Source organism: Vitis vinifera, chromosome 6 (assembly GCF_030704535.1).
Source record: "Vitis vinifera cultivar Pinot Noir 40024 chromosome 6, ASM3070453v1".
NCBI classification, from domain to species: Eukaryota; Viridiplantae; Streptophyta; class Magnoliopsida; order Vitales; family Vitaceae; genus Vitis; species Vitis vinifera.
Window position 1 is genome coordinate 13,699,888 of NC_081810.1, and position 21,767 is coordinate 13,721,654.

General features: G+C 33.8%; 1 protein-coding gene across 4 annotated transcripts; it reads left to right on the forward strand.

Annotated features, from left to right (window-relative positions):
• The first annotated feature begins 1,244 nt into the window (after window positions 1-1,244).
• Window positions 1,245-21,035, forward strand: LOC100242804 (uncharacterized). Of its 4 annotated transcripts, none has more exons than XM_010653354.3 (6): window positions 1,245-1,375; window positions 2,391-2,538; window positions 8,955-9,197; window positions 13,180-13,341; window positions 19,744-19,833; window positions 20,535-21,035. In XM_010653354.3, the coding sequence occupies exons 1-6, from the start codon at window positions 1,361-1,363 to the stop codon at window positions 20,735-20,737; spliced, it is 861 nt and encodes a 286-aa protein (XP_010651656.1). In that variant the 5' UTR covers window positions 1,245-1,360; the 3' UTR covers window positions 20,738-21,035. The 4 variants fall into 4 exon arrangements, with proteins under 4 accessions (XP_010651656.1, XP_010651654.1, XP_019075846.1 ...); XM_010653352.3 differs by having other exon boundaries at window positions 1,247-1,375; window positions 2,388-2,538; XM_010653355.3 differs by having other exon boundaries at window positions 1,263-1,386.
• Window positions 21,036-21,767: the final 732 nt, after the last annotated feature.

Sequence of the window (21,767 nt, forward strand, 5' to 3'; positions counted from 1 at the left end):
TTATTTATTATTTAAAATTGTTTTTAACTTAAGTTATGTCATTAAGTTATTATATTGGTTTACCAAATCCCACGTAGTGTTATAATAAAATGTAGAAGCATCCAATTTTTCCATTAACCTCACAAAATTTTAATTAAATTAACATAAATAGAAAATAATCTTTAAAATGAATAAAAAAAATTAAGGGTAATATAAACTAAATTAATAATTATTAAATTATTTACTAAAAAGAATAAAAGTTATAATCTAGCTATCCTAGTTGTTCTATAATCCATCTTTATAAGTTAATTAAAACTTTAAATGGATTATATGTTATTTTATTTTTCTAGAATGATATCATTTAGATAAATTATTTCAATGTAATGGCAATCAAAGATAGTCTAAATAAATTATTTATTTAATTATTAATAATAAAATTAATGTAACAGGGAATATAAACTATATAAATAAATAAAAAATTAAGCTACTGCTTTGATAGCTTTTCTATTTTTTGCATTTAAAAATAAAAAACTTTATACAGAATCGGCGTTTGACAAATTTTAATACTTATTACTTAATGCCTTAAATTAACTTTAAATTAAATTATATTTGAGTTGTTAACTTAAAACTTATTACTTAATTTTTTAAGAATTAAAGTTGTTTGATAAAATTAACTTAAAATTTATTTTAAATTATCAGATTAACATATTTATTTTTATAAATTATAATTATGATAAAGGAGGTCGAGTAACAATGAAGATCTCATGGAGTAGTAAAAGAGATCATGAATGTAATTAGGACAAAGGATGGTAAAAAAAATAAAATGAAGATGTGAATTTAAGAAAGTTAATTATTTTTACTTATTGTTTAATTTTTTATTATTTTAAGTTATACAATTTATTTTACCAAACATATTTAATTTACTTAATAATTTAAATTAAGTTATTAAGTTGATTTATCAAACACCCATAAAATATAAAAAATTTATGTACTTAAAAACACTTTTTAAAAATACAAAATAAATTCCCTCTTCTATAAGATTATTTTATATATGAATTTCAACTTCCAAAAATAAAAAAAATGTATATTATTTACCATATTTGGTTGAACTTGAGTTGGCTTTCATTATAACCAAATTATCAGAACTGCAACATTTGATAGAGGGGCTTATGACGATTGACGAATTAGAAAGCAGCCCGCTTACAGCCCAATAGTTCAAAAATTGGGCTGGCCCAGGCTCAGCCCGTTTTCACCTGATTGATGCCTGATGGCCGATGCTAAATAACTGTGTCCACCGGTTTGCTTGCAGCGCATCAGAAGCCCCGATCTCCATCTACATAAAAGCATTCAGTATTTTTCTCCAAACGCTGCGTTTCGATCGATGTCCGAGTTCAAGGTACTGCTCTGGTCTGTATTACCAGTTCAATCAATCGACGTCTAGATTAGTTACAATCATTTGGATATCGAGAAAGTACTTGTAGGCTGTATATTATCCATGGGATGCTGAGAAAATAATGAGAAAATGAAAAAAAAAAAAATTGAATTGCAAATTTTTCACCATCTAGGGCTCGGGAATACAAATAAGAAGCTTTACCTATAACTCGTATGACTCTTTGGCTGGGTTGATCTGATTTTGGAATACAAAAAGATTTTGAAAAAAAAAATAAGGCAAACTCACACTGACTGTTTGCCTTAGTTGACGTGGGTTTATTTTATTTTATTTACTTTGTGTTGTTTTTTTTCTTTGTTCTTGGAAGCAAAAGATAAGAGATAGCATAAAAATGAAAACGTTTGTTGTTGTTGTTGGTTTTTTTTTTTTCCTCTATTTTCTCGTAAGCCAAGCATAGGATTGGGGTTTCTCTTTGAATACTTGTACTCATCAATGCTATTGCTGAAAATTTTGAATTCTAGGATTTCATTTTGTACCACAACTCAAGCTTATATATATAAAAATATAACTTGGGTTGAATTGATGTTCACTAATTTTACCCTGGAAACATAAATGGTACCTGATGTAAATGGAAGCCTTTGAAAGAAAAAGAAAAAAGAAGAGCGGCCAAAATAAAAAGGTAAAATCTCTTTATCTTAAAATAAAGAAATAAAGAACTTTAAAGTGCAAAATAAGTAAAATGAATTTAATTTTATTAGTTACAACTAATAAATTATATAAAGTTGAATTTATTATGATTTTTAAGGTGAATTGGGAAGACAAAAGTAAGGTTACTTTGGGAAGAACAAAGTATACAAACTTTTCATAGTTTTATAAACAATATAAACTTTTGTAAACAAAAAGAATGGAAAATACTAGACTCAATTTTATTTTCTTTTGTTTTCCTTAATATATTGTATAAATTTTTTATATGGTAGCTTCTTGGGTTTTTAGTTATGTATATTGTTTTAAATTTTAGCAGTGTATAGAGATGGTAAAGGACTCTAAGGAAAATCAGGTTATACCAGTAGAAGATGTTGTAAGGAAGGATTCAGTGGAATACCAGGCTTTATCATCAAATGGTTCTTTGCCATGTGATGCTTCAGCTCATGATGGGTCTTCAGATGATGGTGCATTTCTCTTTCTTAAAATTTTCCCTCTTTATTGGAAGTTCTTTATCATTCTCTTAGGCAATTATTTTATTAGTTTTGAACTCAATTAGTCTTGAAAGCTTTGTGTGAATTGTCCAAGGTTTACTTAATTTCAATTATGCACTCTATCCAGGTCAATATTTAAAGTCAAGTAGTCGTTCTACTCTATCTTGGGCTGCATCTTATGTTGAATCCGTTCATAGGACAATAAGGTGGACTTATAAGCCTGGGCTTTTGCACATCAAGTGAGGTTATGCATGGGCTAATCATATGGCATATATGCTGGTGAATCATTATTTGTAGTGCCTAAAAAATGGGCATTTAGAACAATTCCTATTTTGGGTAAATATGAAGTTTAGGTACTAGGTTATATGATAATTGTTCCAACCCATCATATGATGGATAAGGAAGGGCCAAGGGTAGTACAAACAGCTAAATACTTTTAGTTTGTGGTAATTTGTGCTTTTATGAAACAAATTTTCAGATGGGGATTGAAGGCTCAAAACTAGTGTTGGAATTCAGTTTTCAAAATTGGGATTGGAGGATTGGTCCTCAAGCAACCTAACAGCTCTCAGAAACTGGTTGGGCATGCCAACAGTGGGCTTCAAGGCTAAGATCTTGGCTCTACTTAGAAAAATGAAGGCTAGGAAAGAGGTGAGGGGCTGAGAGGGTGGAAAGAGGAGGAAGAACTCTGTCTTCAAAAATTTGAAAGAGAACTAAAGAAGTTGGAATGCTTTGTGAATTAAAAGGGACCAAATGATAGACAATTAGGAAGTGGAAAGGGATAGTGGGATTTTGCTTTAGTGGGTAGATGATGCTTTGTTTCATCACTTTGGAATGCTAGAGGGTCTTCTAACAATCAAGAGGAAGTTCATCCAGGCTTTGTTTGGATTGCAACAACCAGTTTTTGTATGCCTGCAAGGTCGTTCAGGGTCACTCTATTTCTTCTAGGTCTTTAGGGCTCTAGGCTTGATTTAGGTGGTGGGTTGTTGTTGCTCTTTCCTTTCTCTTGTTGTAAGGTGCTATTTGTATACTCCATGTGTACTTTGGTACGCCTTTTTCAAGCGCTTTTAATATAATAACTCTTTTTACAATTCCAAAAAAAAGGTCAGTTAATAAGATATGTGGTAGCTGACAACTTGGAATGCAATGGGCAAGTAAGAATGGGGAATAGAAGCTTTATGGAGTATAGCCTAGACCAGTCTTGACAATGTGCTGATGGTGACCCTCTGCGGTTCTAATGAATTGAGGTGCATGAGGCAGATTTTTAGGTGCTAAATGCCATGTTGTACTGCTCTCAAGCAGAGACCTCGGTATTCCTACCCCTCCTTCAGAATAGATTGTGATTATGGAAGTTTGGACAGAATTTTCAATAACTCATTTTAACAGCTATTTTTTTTTTTTTGATAGATACTTTTAACAGCTAAAAATTTGAGTTGGCCTCAGATTTTTGCTTCATTAAGTAGACCATGAATATTTTGTACAGTAATCTGCATAGAGAACATAATGGCATAAATTATCAAACGATGTAATTAGTGGAGTTCCCTAAGTATTCACGTATGAAATTTTAAATGGTTTATTGTAGGAAATAGGCGAGATTCCTAAGGGAGTCTAGGACACATATTACAAAGACATGAATCACCGTGATTAAGGACCCAAACATGGGAAGAAACTAACTAGACACTATACTTTTGAAAATCTTGAGTGAAGGATGACTGAGACATTGATTCCAATGACTCATTGATTCCAATGACCCATTCTAAGATCCTTTACAACAAAACAATTAGGAAAAAATTTAATAGATCTATTATTTTGAGTGCAAGATTGAGATATAGAAAGCATATTTCTTTGAATGAGGGTGCACACAAAATGTTGTCAAGTTCAAATGTGGAAGTGGATGTAACAAGAGTAGTGCAACCAACATGGATTATAGGAATACGTTTATCATCCTTGATAATAACATCGTCATTACCACCATAATTGAAGTGCATTGATAGGTTTTGAAAATTAGAAGTGATGTGGTGAGATGCCTAGAGCTACCACTTAGTTATTGGTGTTGCTTTTGTGACCAACAACATAAAGTTGCCTTCAGGTTGAAAAAATGGTGTGGGATGTGATCCGCATGTCTGGTGTTGTGGCCAATTTTATTGCACAGTTGGCACACAATACTTGGTTGATTGTTTCCATATTGAGGACATCAAAATTGTTGTTTGGAAGTTATAGTTATAAGAGTTTGGGAAATATTTTCTCTAGTCTCAATCTTATCACTTGTGGCATACGCAACAGAGACATGAAGTATATGGACATACTTGACAAAGGGACTTTCTTTGGAGGAGTGGGGGGGTTGGGAGGATGGAGAAGAAGCCTCATCTTGTAAAGTGGGCGATTGTCTGTTCAAATAAAAGAAAGAGGGATTATTAGTAGAAAGTTTAGGGTAAAAGTAGGGGGGGTGGTGTACTCGAGAAGTAAGGTAGGCGTATGGTGTGAGGTTTTGGAAGGAAATTAGGAAGGAATGACCTTTAATGAAAAACAAAATTGTTTTCTCCATGGGGGATGGTAGAAGAGTGAGATTTTGGGAAGATAGGTGGTGTGGAGATGATGCTTTAAGTGTTTCTTTCCCTTCTTTGTATGCTATGGCAGCCTCAAAAGAGGCATGGGTGGTGGAGGTTTGGGATTCTTCGGGGAGGGAGGGAGGTTGAAATCCATGGTTTTCTAGGCCGTTTAATGATTGGGAGATGAAGATGGTGGAGAGATTCCTATTCTCCTTACAAGGGAATAGGGTGGTTACTAATTTGGACGATAGGATGAGGTGGAAAGAGGCTAAGGATGAGAATTTTTCTGTTAAATCCCTTTATAGTGCTATGGAGGGCAGCAGTATAGTCTCTTTTCCGAAAAGCATTATTTGGAGCCCTTGTGTTCCTACTAAGGTTTTTTTTTTTTTTTTTTTTGTTTGGGAAGCTTCATGGGGTAAAGCTTTAATGTCGGACCAACTAAAGATGAGGGGTTGGTCACTCCTGAATAGATGTTTCCTTTGTTGTGTTTCTGAAGAGTCTATTGATCATCTTCTAATTCATTGCACCAAGGTTAGGGTTTTGTGGGAGTTGTTATTTACCTTCTTTGGTGTGCTGTGGGTTCTTCATTCGTCAGTTAAAGAGATCCTCCTTAGGTGGCATGACACTTTTGTGGGCAAGAAGCGGATAAAGGTTTGGAGAGCAATCTCCTTGTGTCTCTTTTGGATGGTTTGGAAGGAAATAAATAGGATTGCTTTTGAAAATGAGGAGTTTTTGATCCAAAGTATGAAATATTCTTTTATTTGTAATTTTTGGTCTTAGATTAAGTTGTGTATAGATGAAGGACCTAATTCTTTAATCAACTTTTTTGATTGGTTGGGCTCTAGATGAGGGCCGGTTAGAGTTTTTATACCCCTCTGTCTTTTTTTTTTTTGCCTATATACGCCTATTGTATACTTCTTGTATGCTTTGAGTTGGCCGTTGGACACTTTTTTTTATTAATAAATTCTTTTTCTATGCTTTTGCCTATAAAAAAAAAAAAGTTTGGGAAATATTCGTCTCTAGAATTGTCTTGCCTATGATATTTGTTTCCATAGTGTTGCCTTTGTCCTTTGTTGTTTAGATTACTACTAGAATTGTTGTTCTTGCCTTTGTTATTATTGTTGTTGGACCTTTCTATTGAATTCTTCAGTGATTAGAGAATTTTCTTTCATGGCTTCATTTCATGTGAGAAAGAGTTCTTAATGTGGTTCTTCAAATGAAATTGAAGAATCACAAGCACAAATTGCCACATTCAACTCTTTATATGCTTTTGATTGCTTGCATATATTCAGCGATAGACATGGACTCTGTGGTGGTTTTGCCTAACATCTCTCTTAGTCCCATGGTTTTGGGCTTTGGACTTGTTTACATAAATCTTCTTTAGTTGAGTCTACGCTTCCACCATAGACATAGCTAACATGATGAGAGGCACCATAGTCTCAAAAACCAATTGCCATGATTTTGGGTTTTGGACTTGTTTACATAAGTCCTCTCTAGTTGAGTCTATGCTTCCATTGTAGACATAGCTAACACGATGAGAGGCACCATAGTCTCAAAAACCAATTGCACCGATATGGATCTCAAAGGGAGGACAGGGATATGTCCCATCAATATAACCTAGTAGGTCATATCCAAACAATAATGACTGGAATTGAACTCTCCATGAGGTGTAGTTCAATTTGTTGAGTTTCGAGGGGAGTTGTGAGGTGGTGTTAATGGGGATGATATAATTTGATGAGTTAAGGTTTGGGGCACTAGTTAGGACAATGACACTAACACTATTAGAGCTTTCAGGGGACATGGTGGAGTGGGAAGAGTTTTTGGCCATGTTTGGTAAAAAATGTCTAGTTTTGGGATTAATTGGAACTTGCTTAAAGCAAAAGGGCTCTAATATCATAAAGTGCCTTAGGTTTTTGATGAATGACTACATGAAAACCAATATATACACACAATTTAGAGAAAAACATTCTTTGTCAAATACCTATTCTAAAACTTACCGTCATAGTAACTAAATAATAGGGATTACAATAAGCATATTATTTCCAAAAATCTTAAGGATTATAATCTCTTGAGATTATTTCTTTTCATCATCTACTATACCTCTTCATCAAGGTGTCATCATGTTCTAGTAGCATATACTCAAGGGTTCTTGTATTCTACCTCTTTGTGAGGGTGACACCATGTGCAGTTGAGAGTATGGCTATTCCACTCTTGTTGGGAAAGATAGTTATTTCTCTTAAGTGGTTGTGGGCTATTGGTCTCTTGTAACCAAGGATAAAAATATCGGTAATTACGAATATATCAGTACTTCGATGTAAAAAAAAAACTTTTAGAAATGAAATTAGAAGTATAATTGATATTTTAAAGTTGTTTTGTTGAAGAAATTGATATATATATATATATATTTATATATGATATAATTTATCATATTTGATAATAATATTGTATGTGTCGATAAAAAATAAAAATTTTACAAGTGTACATTGATTTTTAAATTACATCCAATATTATTCAATAATAATATTGCAATATTTGATTATAATATGTCTAATTTTAAAATATATTTAATATTAAGATTATGATACATTTAATTCAATTGTATTAAATGATATAAAATAAATGATGATAAATGTATAATTTTTTCATATTTAATTAATATATTAATGATATTAAAAACACTATGAAGAAAATTATCATGATAATTTTTATATTTTTGTTAATCAATTAAATGAAAAATTTTCATTTAATTATAAAATAATTATAATTAATTTTTTCTTTAAAGTATTCTTTTAATATTTTGTTTATATGATAATGTTTAATATATATATATGTTTGGTGCAAAATATTTATCAAGGGGCAAACTTGCCCTAGTGGTGGGCTAAGGTGCTTGCCAAACGTTTTGTTTGGGGTTTGAGTCCCCTTAGTGGTAAAAAAATAGCTCATTTTTTAGCATTGACCGCCTTGCATTGACCCATGTTGACCACCGATATATCCGTGGTAAATATCGTTTTGAGGTCCACCAATACACAATATTTTAATTCCTGCTTGTAACCCACTCGAAGTTGTCACCTTTGATACACACCTTGATGCTAAAATGCCCTTCTGAGTTGGGAGCAAGGCTCGAGGGGTTCATTACAGACTTGGTGCAACTCTTTGAGTTACAAGTAGGGTTCAAGGGGTCCACTTTGAACTTGGTGCACCTTGGTGGTGGAACTAACATACTAATTGTCAATTACTTTAGAATTGATGCTTTTGGAGAGGTTTGAGGGTCTTGGATTTGTGACTAGAGTTGAAGGCTTACTAATTTAGAATTGATATGCATCGAACTTATTTCAATCAGAATGTGAGGGAGGGGAGATTGTTATGTATTTGTGACACTTGTTATCTCTTAAAGCTCCCATAATGATATCATGAAACAATTAATGTGGGAGTTACTACTTTGGAGAACTATAAAATTTTTCATTTTTTGCCTATTAAAAAAAAAGGGAAAAAAAAACTCCATTTTCTGCTAACAGTAATAAGAAACTATAACTCTTTTAATTCTCTCTTTGATTTTATTTGATTCATTTATTTTAATAGGAATTTAGCTTTGTGATTATATGGATTTTATGCTTAAATTTTTATCTCCTATACTTTGCTTTGTTATAATCCCATATGGTTTGGAAAATTTCAAGCTAATGCATCCCACATAATATTGTGATGCTGATCTAAATGTATGCTTAAATTTCAATTGTCTCCTATACTCTGCTTTGTTATAATCCCATATAGTTTTGCAAATTTTGAGCTAATGCATCCCATATTACATTGTGATGTTGAACTAAATGTTATTTTTGAAAACCACAGATTGGGAAACCATTGCAGATCGTGCACCAAATGAATTGCTCTCTCCACCATCGCTTCCAGATGTATCAACACTTTCAATGGAAGATAATAAAGCTCAAATCACTAAGCGGCGAGGAAGGGGAACATTCTCATACCAGAAAGAGGAATTGTATAGTGATAGGCAGTCTGAGGGATCCACCCTTGATGATACAAGGGATGAAGCTGTATGCCATGATTCAGAAGAAAAAACAGAAATAAGACATTGTAAGTTAGTAGCGTGTATTCCGTTGTCACTTTTACATGCTTTGTTTTAATAAGCAAGCAATACTACTTGAATTCAAGCATTGACATTTGAAAAATTGACATGTTTTGTATATGTTTCTCCTCATTAGTGGCATGGGTATAAAACATGATGCTGATGAATGCGTGAAGTTATTGGATTGGAGCCCTTCATTCCTTGCAATTCTCCTAATGATAGAGAATCATTACTTATAGTATGCCCAACCTGAATCAACATATTTTTTTTGTTTTATGTCTCGTAACTCTTTATCAGTCAGGCTAGAGTATGATATACATCATGAATCCAAATCTTAACTTAATCTTTTAATTCAATTGGTAGCTCAATATGATATCAAAGCTTTGGTTAACTAGAGTTCTTAGGTGCTCAAGTCTTCCCCCATCCATTTGGTTGTCTAATTATCTACAACGACAAATGGTGATTTGTCTACTGCAACTACCGTTTGTGCCTCCTATTTGTGGGTATGGGGCTACACGTGAGGTCTTAGAGCACTATTTTTTTTTTTATAAGTAACATCTTAGAGCACTATATATATTTTAGATTCAAATTCTAACATTTTAAGTTTTTAGGAAAGCTGGTAGTTCAATTTGTGCCTACTATATTTGGGTATGGGGCTACATGTGAGGTCTTGGAGCACTATACATTTTGAATCCAAGTCCTAACATTTTAAGTTTTTTCATAAAGTATTTAGGAAAGTTGGCGAAGAGATTGAAGAAGGGGAAAAGTGGTTTCCAAGTCTCAAAATGCTTTTATAGAGGGAAGACAATTTTTTTATGTAGTGGTGATAACTAATGAAGTAGTGGGCTTTATGTTGAAAAGCAGGGCATGTGGTGTTATGTGCAAACTAGATATTGTTTGCTAATGGCAAAGGAAGGAGGCTACTTATTAGGCTTTAGCGTAAGCGGGAAGGTGTCTCATTGGTTGTTTGTAGATGATACCATTGTTTTTTGTGAGACTTCTCCAGATCAAATGGTTCATTTAAGTTGGTTTCTCTTGTGGCTTGAAGCCCTCATGTTAAAAAAATCACCTAGAAAAGAATGTATTGATTATAATTGGAAGGGTAGACAATGCTAGAGGAGTTGGCTTAAGAATTGGGATGTAAGGTGGGAGAACATCCATCTTCTTATCTGGGGCTTCCATTGGGCACTTCTTTTGAATTAGTGGTGACTTGGGATAGAGTGGAAGAGCGATTTCGCAAAAATCTATCAATGTGGAAAAGACAACAAAGGGATAGACATACTTGATCTGGAGCACATTATTTAGCTTGTCCATTTATTTTGTGTCATTGTTTTCCATTCCAAGAATAGTCATAATGAGGCTTGAGAAGATTCAAAGAGACTTCCTCTTTGCAAGTGGGGCATTGAAGAAAAATTTCAAGTGAAGTGGTCAATTGTATGCATGGAGAAAAGAAAAGAGGCTTTGGGTGTTAGAAATCTTTCTTTGCTCAATTATGCTCTCTTAGACAAGTGGATATATGCATCTAGATGGGGAAGCTCTCTGAAGATAGGTTATAAGTGGAAAATATGGGAAGGAAGAAGAGGGGTGATGGTTTTGTGATGTAAGAGATGGGCAGGGTGGTGGGTTATGGAAATCTATCAAGAAGGATTGGGATGCCCTCATAGTGGAATTTCCTTTCTTGTATGCAATGGGAGGAGGGCAAAATTTTGGAAGGATAGGTGGTGTAGGGATGAACCCTTACATGTTTCATTTCCATCTTATACATTTTAAAGTCTTGGGTGGCAGAGTTATGGGACTATATAGGTGAGAGGGGTCATTGGAACCCTTGCTTTTCTAGAAATCTAAATGAGTAGGAGCTAGGTGAAGTAGAACATTACTTCTTAAGGCTGCAAGGTAAGGTGGTGAATAGAGAGAAGGATCGAGCAGTGTGGATAGATTTAAGGAATGAGACCTTTTTCATGAGCTCTTTTATGTTTCCTTGGAGTAAGGGAGTTTAATCTCTTTTTTGACGATGGTCATTTGGAATTCATGGGTTCCATCTAAAGTAAGTTTCTTTGCATGGGAAGCTTGTTGGGGAAAAATATTGATTCTTGATCAGCTTCATAGAAGATGGTACATGTTGGTTTATAGATGTTTAGGGTAAAGTTAATGAAGAATCAATTAATCACATTTTGTTGCACTATTGCCAAGACAAGGTTTCTTTGGCAGTTGCTCTTATCTTTTTGGGATTTTTTTTTTTTTTTTTTTTTTTGGGGGGCGTGGTGGTGCGGGAGGAGAGGTTGTAGAACTGTATATAAATGAATGCTCAATGTCTTTAATAAATTTTATTTATTAGTTGGGTTTTTCCTAAAGGAAGGGGTATTTGTTGATCCTTCAGTGCTCATTACCTTGGTTTGCTTCTTTGTTTTTTTTTTTTCTGAATAAGAACTTAGAAGAATAGGTTCAAAACATGGATAATTTTGAGTAAAGCTTCATAGGCATCAAACTAGTTTATTGATATAGATTATTTTACTACAATAAAAAGAAAAAAAAAGGGGGGTGGGGGGGGGGGACTTTTCAGCAAATGTTGTTCAAGATTATATAAACTCATGCAAGTAATGCCATTAGTGGCATGACAATTTATATCATATGGCCAAACACTTTCTCTACCATACTCTACCCACCTGGTTGAAGTTTCTGATTTTCTGTTCTTTACAATTGATTAGAGCTACATGATAAACCACAAGCAAGAATAGAAAAAGTGTATGGTCAAAGTGAAATATTTGGCGCCTTACTACAGAGCAAAATTGTTTTTACCATTGCATGTTTTTATGACATCTTCATTGTTGTTTTGGTAACACAAAGAGCTAAACAAGCTCCCCATGGTGCTTTTATAGAAGGTCATAACTCATAAGATCTATGTCCTAGTAATAAAAATGGAATCTTCTTTCTCTCATGGGAACAAAATGAATTCATTTATGGAGTCCCTAAATCTTGCCAGAACTGAAGATTATCCATTGGCTAGAATCTCCAAAGAAGCTAAGGGCTTGTTTGGTAATTGTTTTTTAAAACAGTTCTGAAAAATAGTTTTTAAGAATAATTTTAAATTCTTTGATGTTTTGTAGAACAAAAATTTGTTTGGGAACCTAAAATGTTTTTAACCCGTTTTAAATATGTTTTAAAAATAATTTTTATGTCTACAACTTTTCATGTATGTTTGTATAATTGTTTTTTAAAACAGCTCTAAAAAAACAAGTGAAAACAACTGAAAAGAACTAAAAGATGTTTTCTGAAAATACTCTGTTTTCTGTTTTTTGATAATAGAAAAATAAAAAATAGTTTTTGGTTGTCAAACGTGTATTTCAATTTTTTTTGTTTTAGAAAACAGTTCCCAAACAGGACCTAAATCTCTCAAAGTCCAGTTTTGAAAAGTATTGAGAATATTTTAGATATGGAAGAGACATGGTTTGCCATTGTTGATTATATTGTCTTTAATGGAATTGTAATGTTTGTCAAATATGTGCCAGCAGTGTTCTTGTTTCGTACTCATTTTGTTTTCTCTTATTTATGAATGATCATTTGGTGATTCTAATTGCTTACAAATTTCTGATTAAGTTATCCACTAATAAAAAGAATTACTGTTTTGACAATTGTGGATAAAACTGGTTTGAAGTTTTGAACTTCCTTGCCCATCAGTTTGTGCCCTTTCTGGTCTGGACAGAAAAAAAGGATAATAAATAAGAAACATAATAAAAAGCATGGAGGTTTTAATGATCATTGGTCTTGATTAGGTAAAAAAAGTGAAGTTCTCATTGACACTGAGATTTTCCTTTCTTTTTTTCCCCCCCTCCATGTAGGCTTAGATAAAACACTTGCACAGAAAATGGATGCTTACCATAATGATGAAACTTATATTCTCATATTAACCAATCATCTGACCTGTGTTTCAGATACATTTGGTGTCTAAGGATTTTATTTTATTTTATTTTATTTTTTTGGTTGTGAATTCAGCAAGATATGGTACACAGCATGTTCTTGTGTTGGCTGACTTTCCACCAAGTATGAGGACAACAGATCTGGAGAAGCTCTTTGAGAACTTCAGAGATCGTGAAGTTGTTATTCGCTGGGTCAATGATACGATGGCACTTGCTGTATTTCGAACAGCAACAATTGGTAATAACAAATTCTTTTATTTGTTATGTTTTTAAACTCTTAAGAGAATAGTTAATATGATGTAGGACAACCCTAGGATGATTGTCTATACTCAAAAATTAATCTTGATTGCTTGGTACAAAATATTGAAGGAATTCTGGCATGGGGATGCTGGATAGGGTCTGGAGATTGGCGGTCCTGGGTGGTTCTTTGCTGTAAAAAATGCTGCCCTTCTCATCAAACCATTACCAAATCACATCCTCTTTAATCGATTAATGCGGGACTTTACTAAGCAGACAGATGTAATGCGGCTAGGGTTCTATTTTTAGGGTGTAAGGAGAGGAACAAAGAATAAATTTTATGGTAGAGAAAACATATAAGATAAGAAATAGAGAGGAAGAAGAAACAACGAAGAAAAAATTGAAAACCTTAGAGTCTTACTAAGGCCTTCTAGGAGTCTCACCTATAAGAAAATCAATGGAATCTCACCATTGAGGATTGCAACACTAGCAATGAAAGAAAATATAATATTATTAATATCAATTCATCCATTTGATTTACATCAATTAGCCTATTTATAGGTTTCACTAAGAAATCTAAAGTCTACTAGGACTCTAATAACCTATTATGACTTTAATTCTAATTATAACATCAAAGTCTACTAGGACTCTAATAACCTATCATGACTCAAAATCTAATTATATTATAATTTAACTAGCTAATCCTAATTAGACTCCAACAAATATTAATCCTAATTTAATTCCAAGTAATACTAATCCTACTTTAATTGCAATTAATACTAATTCTCTTTTTTGATGTGTATCTTAGAGATTCATACTCATCAATTTCCCCTAACTTGAAAAAAAAAACTCAACTTCGAGTTTTAGTGATTTTCCACAGTCAATTGAAATTCCAAGCAATGCCTTCCACCCTTTCTTTCTTCGTCGTCTCTTTACCGTGCTAAGACGGGATCTCAAGATCTCTTGAACTTGTTCAATTCCATGCAAGACAAATACTAGACTTCGAAAAAATTTTCGATGTTGTAAAACAAGTTGATAATTCTCAAAATAATTACGTGTCTTCAACAAGCTTGTGGAGAGTTGCTTCCCATACTCTTCTTGTAAACTGTCTTGTAGAAGAATAAAATTCTTAAATTCCCTATGTTTAGAAGAAATTTCAGCGGATTCTTCATGTTTACCACCACTCATGATAATGTTTAGCCTTGGGAAGTCAAACATCAACAGGGCAACTTTCATAAAAAAGCCATGGTCTTCCAAGCATAATATGGGCAACTTTTATTAGCAAAACATTATACCATGTTGATAACTCAAAATTATTACTGAAATTAAAAGTCACTAAACAACGAGAACTCACCAAAATAGATGTGTCATTTACCCATTCTATTTGATTGGGATTTAGATGACCTTTTGTCTTTAGATTAAGCTTCTCAACAAGCTCATCTAAAGCTAGATTGGAACAACTACCTCTATCAATAATCGAAGTACATAGTCTCCCTTGATTTGGATGACCTTCTGTCTTTAGATTAAGCTTCTCAACAAGCTCCTCTGAAGCTAGATTGGAACAACTACCTCCATCTATAATCAAAGTACATAGTCTCCCTTGGCAAGCAACACGAGTTTGCAAGATGCTAGTATGTCGCCAATTCTCCTCTTCATTTAGCCTTGGTATGTTCACCAATGGCTGCATAAAAAAGTTGTAGCCTTCAACCATGTTTGCATATGTTGCTCCACTCCTCAATTACATATGCCTTCATGTCAAGAATTTTCGCTCTAATACCAAAATTGATGTAGGACAACACTAGGATGGTTGCCTATACTAAAAAGTAGGTGAGTTAGGGTTTTATTTTTAGGGTGTAAGGAGAAGAACAAATAATAAATTTTATGGTAGAGAAAACATATAAGATAAGAAATAGAGAGAAAGAAGAAACAACGAAGAAAAGATCGAAAACCTTAGAGTCTCACTAAGGCCTTCTAGGAGTCTTACATAGAAGAAAATCAATGGAATCTCACCATTGATGATTGCAACACTTGCAATGAAAGAAAATATAATATTATTAATATCAATTCATCCATTTGATTTACATTAAGTAACCTATTTATAGGCTTCTCGAAGAAATTCAAAGTCTACTAGGACTCTAATAACCTATTATGACTCTAATTCTAATTATAACATCCAAAATCTATTAGGACTTTAATAACCTATCATGACTCAAATTCTAATTATGTTATAACTTAACTAGCTAATCATAATTAGACTCCAACAAATATTAATCCTAATTTAATTTCAAGTAATACTAATCCTGCTTCAATTGCAACTAATACTAATTCCCTTTCTTGATATATATCTTGGAGATTCATCCTCATCATAATACATCTCAAATCAATAGTTCAACTAATTTTGGCAATCCGTGGCATGCTATTATTATCTTTATTCATTAATTTTGTTTCCAGAAATATTTTGTAATGGTGTAACAGTTAGGTAAGTTAGTAGCAATTTGCATGTTGATGGAAAAGACTGATATTGACTGATTTTATTGTTATGGTAAGAATCTATGTTACAAAGTGTTCTTTGGTGTAGAGGGCATGATAAGAAATTTTTTTAAAGGGAGATCTCTTTTGGGGGATAGGTTTAAATTTTTTTATTTGCAACCTTTTATTTTGTTTTTTACTTGGGGATTTGTCTCTACTTTCTGTTATCTGGGAGTGTATCTTTTGTGGATTTTGTGGATGAGTTTAGTTAGAGGCGTGTTTTCTTGATGGCCTTCTTCGAAAGATGGATTCCCTTTATAGTATAATTGACATGTACTTAACTGCAACCTGTTTTTTGACATCATTTTAAGGGGTTTATTTTGTTAATAAATAAAGTAAGAACCTCTGTAACATGGATTCTGCTGTGGCCTACGGTTATCTTCTGGTCATAGTGCGAGTGCTATAAGTAGTTAGGTCCAATTGGAGGACATTTTTATTTGGATGAAGAGTCATAATTTGGTGAAGCTGCATCATATAATTAGCAAATAGAGCATGGGTACATTATGTTCTTGTTCTCCTCATACAATGATAACATAACACTTAAAATAAAAAATGCAGTCAATTACATGGTAGTAGAATAAGTGGTTGAAATGGATATGCCAGTGAAAACTCTAAGAAGTTGACTTTTGAAAAGATAGCTAACAAATATGATGAGCAGAGTGATAAATTGCCATTACAAGAATTTGTATCATTCTTTTAGTTGGAATTATACATTGTTTTTGGTGAGAGAGAGCATCAAAAAGAAAAGAGAGAAAGAAACTAACAGGAAGATGGAAAGAAGAAAGAAACTTTGGTGGCTGAAGGATTTCACAGGATTATGGTTTCTCTACTCATGTTACCTAATAAAACTGTCAAATTCGGAACTATGAAAATGCCCTTAATATGTAAGCATTATTAATATAACAGTTTGTATTTCCTAAACACTCCTCAACTATGTATAAAGATGTCACACATCCTCCGCTTGCATAAAGTTATATGCAAACTTGCACTGGCGACCCCCTCGGTATATCTGCTAACTAATCCCAATCTTCACATAGGTAGTGCCAATGAGACCCATGTTCTCCTTCTTTATGATGGAGTTTCAATATGATTTGTCCAAAGACAAGCTTTTGTTCTGTGAGAAAAGATATCAAAGAAAAGCCCTAACCAATGGCCAAAGGGAGTCAATTTAAGTGCAATGTCATTTAGGGATCAGGAAAAAAACTAGGGCACAAAGAATGACAGCCATCATAAACAAAACAATGCATCTCACTAGAATCAATGAAAGAGCTTTTGACAGTGTCTTATGACGTCCATTAGGTCAAGCCTGTTATTATAATATGGCCACATTACTTTTCTGTCTAATACTCAACAAGGTTCTTTGTTCACTTTTGAATGAGAACCAAAAAGCGCTGAAACTTTGGGAATGGTTAGATTGGTGTCTGATTGTACATGAGTGTTGCTTGAGACCAAAGGACCTGTGTTCCTGATCCCATCATTGTGATTAATACATCTAATTATAAACTGTTAATATAAAATTGAAAAATACTAATGAAGTTTGATATATTTGTTAATCTTTGTGTCTGAAAAATATTGTGATCCGTAATGGCTTAAGTTTTGGTGATTGGGCAGTGTTACTTATTCTATCATGAGCCATGATACACGGACACTTTAATATTAGCCAAAATATGTGTCAACTACAACACAGATGCAAGGATAAGAAATATTAGCCAAACTAAGGTATGTTGGCAAAGAGGCATTTCCATCCTCCTTTTAATGCTAAGAATATGTACCAGAGAAACAAGGATGAGAAATCCTTCAAAAGAAGAAAAAGGAAAGAAACATGTACAAAAGATGAGTAGTAAAAGCCTTAATTGAATACATTTGTCTTTCCACCCCTAAAAAACAAGAGTATATTAAAAAAACCAAAAAAGGGGACCCAAATCAGGCATGGGATCCCTGATAAATCAACTAAAGATGAGGCTCCTCTCTTATTTGCCTATTGGTTTCCTGGTTGGCTGATCTAGGCTTCCACAAAGAGCAATGCAGCCCCGATTTTATAACCCTCCTTGTCCAATGATCAAATCTCCAAGGCCCTCTGTGACTTTTAGTTAGCCAAGACAAAACTGTTTCTAAATCCCTCTTTACCAGTAAATGGGTGCCACCCATTGTGTTGCAACTTAGATGCTTCAGTAAAGCAAGTATCTCTACTTCTATAGCTAGTCCAAACCTAGCTCTTTTTATTGCACTTGAATAATCTCACTTTTATGATCTTAGTGAGTCTGTCAATACCCTTCTGACTTAAATTGCTCAAGGGCTATGCATTTAAATTTAGTTTTAGCAAACCAACCAATGGAATAGCCCTCTTCTACCCTCTCTCCACCACTTTCCTAACTGGGAGGCTATTGAACTCCAATCTTCTAAGATGATGCTTACTAGATTTCCTGGGAACTGCCTGGTAACTAGCATTCAAATAGGTGAGGAAATATATATATTCTCAAGAATCAATAACCAGTCTCTTCTTATGTGCGAAGATCCAAACATTTCTATCCCAAATAACTCATAAGGTTGCTAGGATATGGCCCTTCTAACAAGGCCCTGGCTATGGGCCTCTTATCAAACCCCTGAAATATACAACCAACATATTAGAAACACCTATCCAAGCAAACCCTGCTGCTGAGAAAAAGTCTCTGCCTCAACTCCTAGGCAATGGGTCACTATTGGAGGGGAAACAATGCATTTGTGTCCTTATGCCATTAAGTTTCCAACCATTTGAATTGAGTGTAAGAAAGGTTTCACTTTCTTACAGAAAACCAAAATAAAACCTAAACCAAAAAAAAACCCTTAGATAAAATAAATTACAGTTTTTGAGCCTTGGCATAATACATGCATCTCAAATTGAAGGAGATTCTGGAAGTTATAAGAGGCCAAATAACCAAACCGAACCAGAATGTCAACCGGTTGACAGTCCGACTAGTTTGACTAGTTGGTCCAGTCCGGTTTTGAAAACATTGTTGTCCAACCGTCAAAAGTACTTTACAGTGATTTGGTTGCCTCCTAAAGGACTTAAAAGAAAATGAAAACTAGCCTCTTAGAAGCTCTTTGTAGAAAAGTTAGGATCAAGATGCTTTGGCAGTGGAGGCTACATGAGCAGGTGTTTGAATTGAACCAAACTCTTCTCTCCATAGGTCCTTTCACAGAAACACTTTACCGAATAGTACAGCTGGAGCAAATGGGCACTAACTATGATTAATGTATGTGATAAATGGGTTGTTAATAGTGAGTTGATCCCATGTAAACTGAGTGGTTTGGGCTAAAATTTCCCAATCATATTATTGTCATTTGGGTGACTCGAAAATTTTAGGCCTAAGCCTAACGTAGCCCCTCACCTGGTTTCCCATTCTCTATTTACAGGTACTGTGATCAAGTCAAAGATGGATGTTGCAACAGTATAATTTCCAGTCAGAACAATGGTGTACTTAGAAGCGAAAGAAAATTGAAAAATATTAAAATTTCATTATTTATTTAATTTCTCTATTATACTTCATGAAAATGTTCCTTTCTGCAGTGATTTTGCCTGAAAAAAATGATAATAATAACAATAGATAAAAAAATAAGGAAAGAGTAAAGCAGCGAGAGACTGGAAAGGAGTGCATGGACATGCACATGCACAAGACCAATGGAATTGTTTTCAAGTACTTTTGATTCTTTTTGTCCTTGCCTGAGTGTTAAATCAACTTGATTTTTGTTGTATACTGACTTTTTTCTTTTAGGCTTATGCTGTGTTAAAAATCAGGCATTTTTCATTTTCTTATGGCCCTAGGGTTTTGTTAAGTTTTTTAATGGCATCTTAGGTTCTGAATTTATGGTTAAGAGTCTCAATCTTCCAATGCAGCAATTGAGGCCTGTAACTTTGTCCGTTGCCCGTTTACAGTCCGTGTACTAGATGAGACTGATATCCTTCTGAACTCAATTCAAACAAGAGGTAAACTCCTTAGTCTTTCCTCTTTCTTTTGGATTCAGTTTGAACTGCATATCAAATTATTTGCAGTTTGAGGAAACCCTGACACCCTAGTTAATACATACATATATATATATATACATACAAAATTGTTTGCATGATAATTTTGTCATGAGAATTTATCAATCATTTTTGGAAGTCCAGCAACAGTACTTATATTTCTCTTCGATTTTGATTCTTGTTAATTAAATATTTTCTGAACATAATGAATACAGGTCCTGTCTTGTTCTGCTATCATCTGATGAATGTTTTATCTTCAAATTTAAGCACTGTTTTTTTGTTTATAGATCCATCCTTCCTCCTGAGACTTTTCCCTTTTCTTAGGCAGGAACTTGCACCAAATCTTGCCTTAGCGTTGGTTAGGCTTTAATTTTTTTGACCCACTAACTTATTTCTTGCTATATTAATTTGAATCATCATTTTGTTTATACGTTTGTACCCGACTATCCTAGTTTTTCTACTTTGTTCAATTTTACCCCTTCTTTATACCACATTGTTATGAAGTAGCATCAGCATCCCACAAAAGTATCACTATTGCCCTGAATGAATACATGGTTCTTTAGAGTCTTGAACGGAGTATCATCTGATGGTTCTCAAGTTATCTCCGCCAAAAGAAATCCCAAAGGATTAAAAGACACGGCAAACATTGTGTTATTTGCTTTCAGATCTGGAGCCGCCTCGGCAAAGGCCAGAGACATCAGCAAGAACTGCTGGGAGGCTGATCGCTCAGGCAATGGGAATGAAGCTACCTTCCACATCATTTGGGTCAAGGGAATTGAAGAAACAGGAGGAGGCCAGAAAGCAGCGCATCGTTGCAAGGAAAAATTTGAAGGATGATGCTTGGGGCTCTGATGATGGTGTGAACTGAGATTCATTGCTCCCCGAGGGTGCAAACCATGATGCCTGAATTCTCTTGTAGTTTTTTCCAGAGCATGTTAAAATGTTGAAGATGGCGGTACATGAGTTACAAGTATAGCAAATTAAAAAATAAACAGAACAATGGGGACCCCACCCATAGCACTGGCATGAAGTAGAAATAGGAGCAGGTTGGCGTTTAGAATATGATCGGTTCCTAGTTTTTGGTAAATGTTTGCGCATGAGCACCATTGCATTGCCCAAATATTTGTTTGTTTCAATAAAATTACAAAAGGGATAAATTTCTAACATCTCAAATTGAACATTTTTATTTTTATTTAGTAGAGATGATTATGCTTTACCGGTAAAACTAGTAATGGGTCTTGGTTCACAAAAGATGTAAAATTCAGTTTAAAAGTAGACACATTTGTAATTGAGTTAAAGTTTATGATTTCCTCATAATGCTAAAAATATTTAAAGGATATGGAAATTGTATAAAATGAATTTATACTGTGTGACTATGTTGTATCATATATAATGCATTTTATTTGTGTTTTTTTTCTTTAGACTTTTAATTCTTTAGTGATTTATTTTTTAAGATGATAAAAATAAATAAATAAAACTCACATGTGAAGTAAAAGCTTGATTTGAAAAGTTTATTTTAAAAAAATTATTAAAATTATTTTTTAAATGATTTCAATATGATTTTATTTTATTTTATTTTTGATAGGTAGACATACACGAAGTGGTGAAATCCATTTTAAATTTTCCTTATAATAATTTTCCTTGCCGTTTCGTGGTAATTCATTTCTCCATCAGTCTTAACCTGACTTTTATACGGTCCAAACAGACGGAGATGCATGCAAGCGGGGACCAGACCCTACCGAAGACTCGTATGGCGGCGTTCAAGGCTCAATATTGAATGTTTTTTTCCAAAACATTTCAGGGCCGTGTGACACGTTAGTTGACGGTTGATACAACTGCTCCCATCCTTTGATTCAAAGGACCACACACGTGTCATAAATCGTCTTACTTTAAATTAC